This window comes from Cryptomeria japonica, chromosome 6 (assembly GCF_030272615.1).
Source record: "Cryptomeria japonica chromosome 6, Sugi_1.0, whole genome shotgun sequence".
Classification (NCBI taxonomy): domain Eukaryota; kingdom Viridiplantae; phylum Streptophyta; class Pinopsida; order Cupressales; family Cupressaceae; genus Cryptomeria; species Cryptomeria japonica.
In genome coordinates, this window is record NC_081410.1 from 482,418,275 (window position 1) to 482,421,072 (window position 2,798).

The 2,798-nt window shown below is 39.5% G+C and overlaps 1 protein-coding gene across 1 annotated transcript; it reads left to right on the plus strand.

Annotated features, from left to right (window-relative positions):
• The first annotated feature begins 224 nt into the window (after window positions 1–224).
• Window positions 225–1,324, plus strand: LOC131876664 (uncharacterized). The gene is made up of 2 exons (XM_059222107.1): window positions 225–651; window positions 1,251–1,324. Exons 1-2 carry the CDS (start codon window positions 225–227, stop codon window positions 1,322–1,324), a joined length of 501 nt encoding a protein of 166 aa, XP_059078090.1.
• Window positions 1,325–2,798: the final 1,474 nt, after the last annotated feature.

Here is a 2,798-nt window from a genome sequence, read left to right on the forward strand (position 1 = left end):
ATGCCATAATGGAATACATAACTATCGAGGGCCACTTTTCCAGGGCCCACACTTATCACTTTGTGTTATTAAACAACTTTAGACATGAGAAACAGGTATCCCTTCCCTACTATCTCTTCAAGTCCCTTTCTAGGTCTCTCAAAAAACACAGCAAGAATCCCTTAAATCCGGTCCTCCATTGTGGGCTTTTGCTACTCATTTATGAGAATTGTAAAACCCTTGCCATGCTGGAAAACAAGAGGTTATCCACTTCTCCAGGGAAAGGCAAGAGAATGCTGGAGGAAGGGGAACCTAGCAAGGAGGAGGCTACCTCTAGGAAAAAAAGCAAGAGTGTCATTGGGATGAAAGCCCATGAAGAAAAGAATGACATAGAGGAAACTGGAAAAGAGGGCAGTAAAATGGAAACGGACGAGTCAGAGGGTGAGGATAGCTGGAAAGATGAGGATGTGGGTGCAGAGTATGAAGAAGGTGAGAACGAGTCCGACAATGATAGCCCAATTCACAGTGCTAGCCCTGGCAACGACAATAGCCAACCTATAGTGGATGTGGATGATAAGAATAATGAGGAAAAAGAGTTGAATTCTAAGAGGGAGAAGAACAAGGAACCTAAGAAGGATATGGCAAAGGATAGTTTGAGCGAGGATAAGGAAAGTGTTGGAGAAGGGTTATTCTTGGATAACCTTAAAAAACTCACTGAGGCTAGATTGGGTTATGACAGATGGACATATGAACTATTGAAGAACCTGGAAAAAAATGGGAAACAGATGGATGAGAAAAGGAAGGAAGATGACAGGGAACAGAAGCAATGGAAGAAGGACATGGAGGAGAAATTTAAAAAAATGGTTGGTCAAATTAACTTGCTGGAAGAAGGGAAAGTGGCGATGAAAAACCTGTTGGGTATTATCTCGAATATCTTGCTTGTTGTCGCCAAAAACCTTGAGGATATTTCAAAGGTCCTCGATAATTCCAACTCTCCCAAACCGGTGGTGGAACTCAACATGGATGAAGATGCTATCAAGATTGGAAGTGGTGAAGCTACACCGAGTGGAGCTGCAAAGAGAACCAGAGCGAGTGTTAAGAAAGTTGTTGTTGTGTCTACTAAGGAGATCCCTAATCTTAGGGAAAATATCAAAGACCTGTATGGGATTAGCAATAACCTGGCTAATGCCCTAAAAAATATTAATTAGTTCCTTTTGTCGAGTCTGGCCGGATTTTGCTGGTTTTTTGGGGCTTTAGCTGGTTTTCTCTAGTTATTGTGCTAGCTTTTCTTGGGTTTGTTCCTCCTAGTCGCTTAATACTTTTATCTTTTAAGGTTCTTTTGTAAAGGGTTTCGAGGTCCCTTCAAAACCTGTTTTTACCTTAATCAAAAACAATAAGTTCCCCAAGTGCATGTGAATGTTATCTTATGTTGATCCTCGAGTGCAATTCTAATTTGGTTATAGTCAGAGAAGCCTTCCATGAGTGATAAAATTGCATGCCCAGCTATGAGATCAACAATCAAGTCTATGTTTGGTAAGGGGAAATCATCTTTAGGAGAAACCTTGTTTAGATCCCTGAAATCTATACACGCTCTGATAGAGCCATTAGGTTTTGTGACTAGTACAAGATTGGAAACCCATTTTGGATTAGTCTATAGGCCAGATAAAACCCACATCAAATAACTTTTGAAGCTCAACTTTGACTAGCAGGGCCACTTATGGATGCATCTTCCATAACTTTTGTTTTACTATTTTAGCACATGGTGCCACCATTAAGTGATGCATAACAAGATTAGGATCTAACCTAGGCATATCAGCATATGACCACACAAAGTTGATTTGACACACTTTAAATAATTTGATGAAATTAGGACACTCTTCTTCTACTAGGGATACAACCAAATGAATGATGTTGTTAGAGTATTCGAGTATTTACTTGATTAATTAAACAATATTTGTTTAATTATTTAAGTTCCCTTTATCTCTTTTACACTTAAGCTAACTTTAGGTGCATATAATTAATTATTTTAATTAATTATTATGTGCAAACCTAGGTTTTCCCTTTTAGGGTTTTTTGACCTATTAAAGGTTGAGTTCTTTCTTTTCATTGTATGAAGAAGGATTATTATTGACAATACATTTTGGAGATTATTGAGCTCTCATCTTTTGGAGCATATTTTTTCTGTGTATTCTTTCCTTCTGTGATTTGTTTCATTGCTTCTCCTTGTAACAGGTTTTTCAGCTTGCAGAGATTATTTGGGCTCCTGTGGTGTTGTATTTTCTCAACTCCTATATGGTATCAAAGCTTCAGATCTGCAGCTGCCTATTCTTGTTTTGAGAATTTTTACTTTGGAAGCAGATCTGGGGTTTCAGGAATTTTTTATGTACCTAGGGTTTGACCTTTTTCTTCTGAGCACTTTGGGCCTCAACGGACCTCAACATTGTGCTCAGAAGGCCCAAAAACCCCTATGGTCATATAAAATTCTACCTATTTTGGTTCCTGAGCCTCTGGGTGAATTTTTTTTCTCAGATCCAGGTCGTACGGCCCTGGCACGTAGATCGAGAAAAATTTTGAAAAAAAATTTGGCCTTTTTACGCCATGCAGGCCGAAATTTGCTTTTAAAAAAAAATTCTTTCAAAAAAAGCGAAAAAAAAGGGGGGTTTTTTTGTTTCTTTTTGAGAAAAAAATTTTGGGAAAAAGTTTTTTTCGGGTCCCCACGGTATGCAGGGTGTCGTGGGGCCCCTGCGTTGCTACAGGCCCTGCAGATCATGGTACGGCGCCATCACCGTCAGCTCGGGCTCCATGCTGCCGGCTTCAGC

Coding starts and splice junctions, on each gene's coding strand:
- LOC131876664 (XM_059222107.1), top strand. CDS start 225: ATGCTGGAAAACAAGAGGTTATCCACTTCTCCAGGGAAAGGCAAGAGA. Junction 652..1,250: donor TTTGAGCGAGGATAAGGAAA/GTGTTGGAGAAG, acceptor GGTTTTCTCTAG/TTATTGTGCTAGCTTTTCTT.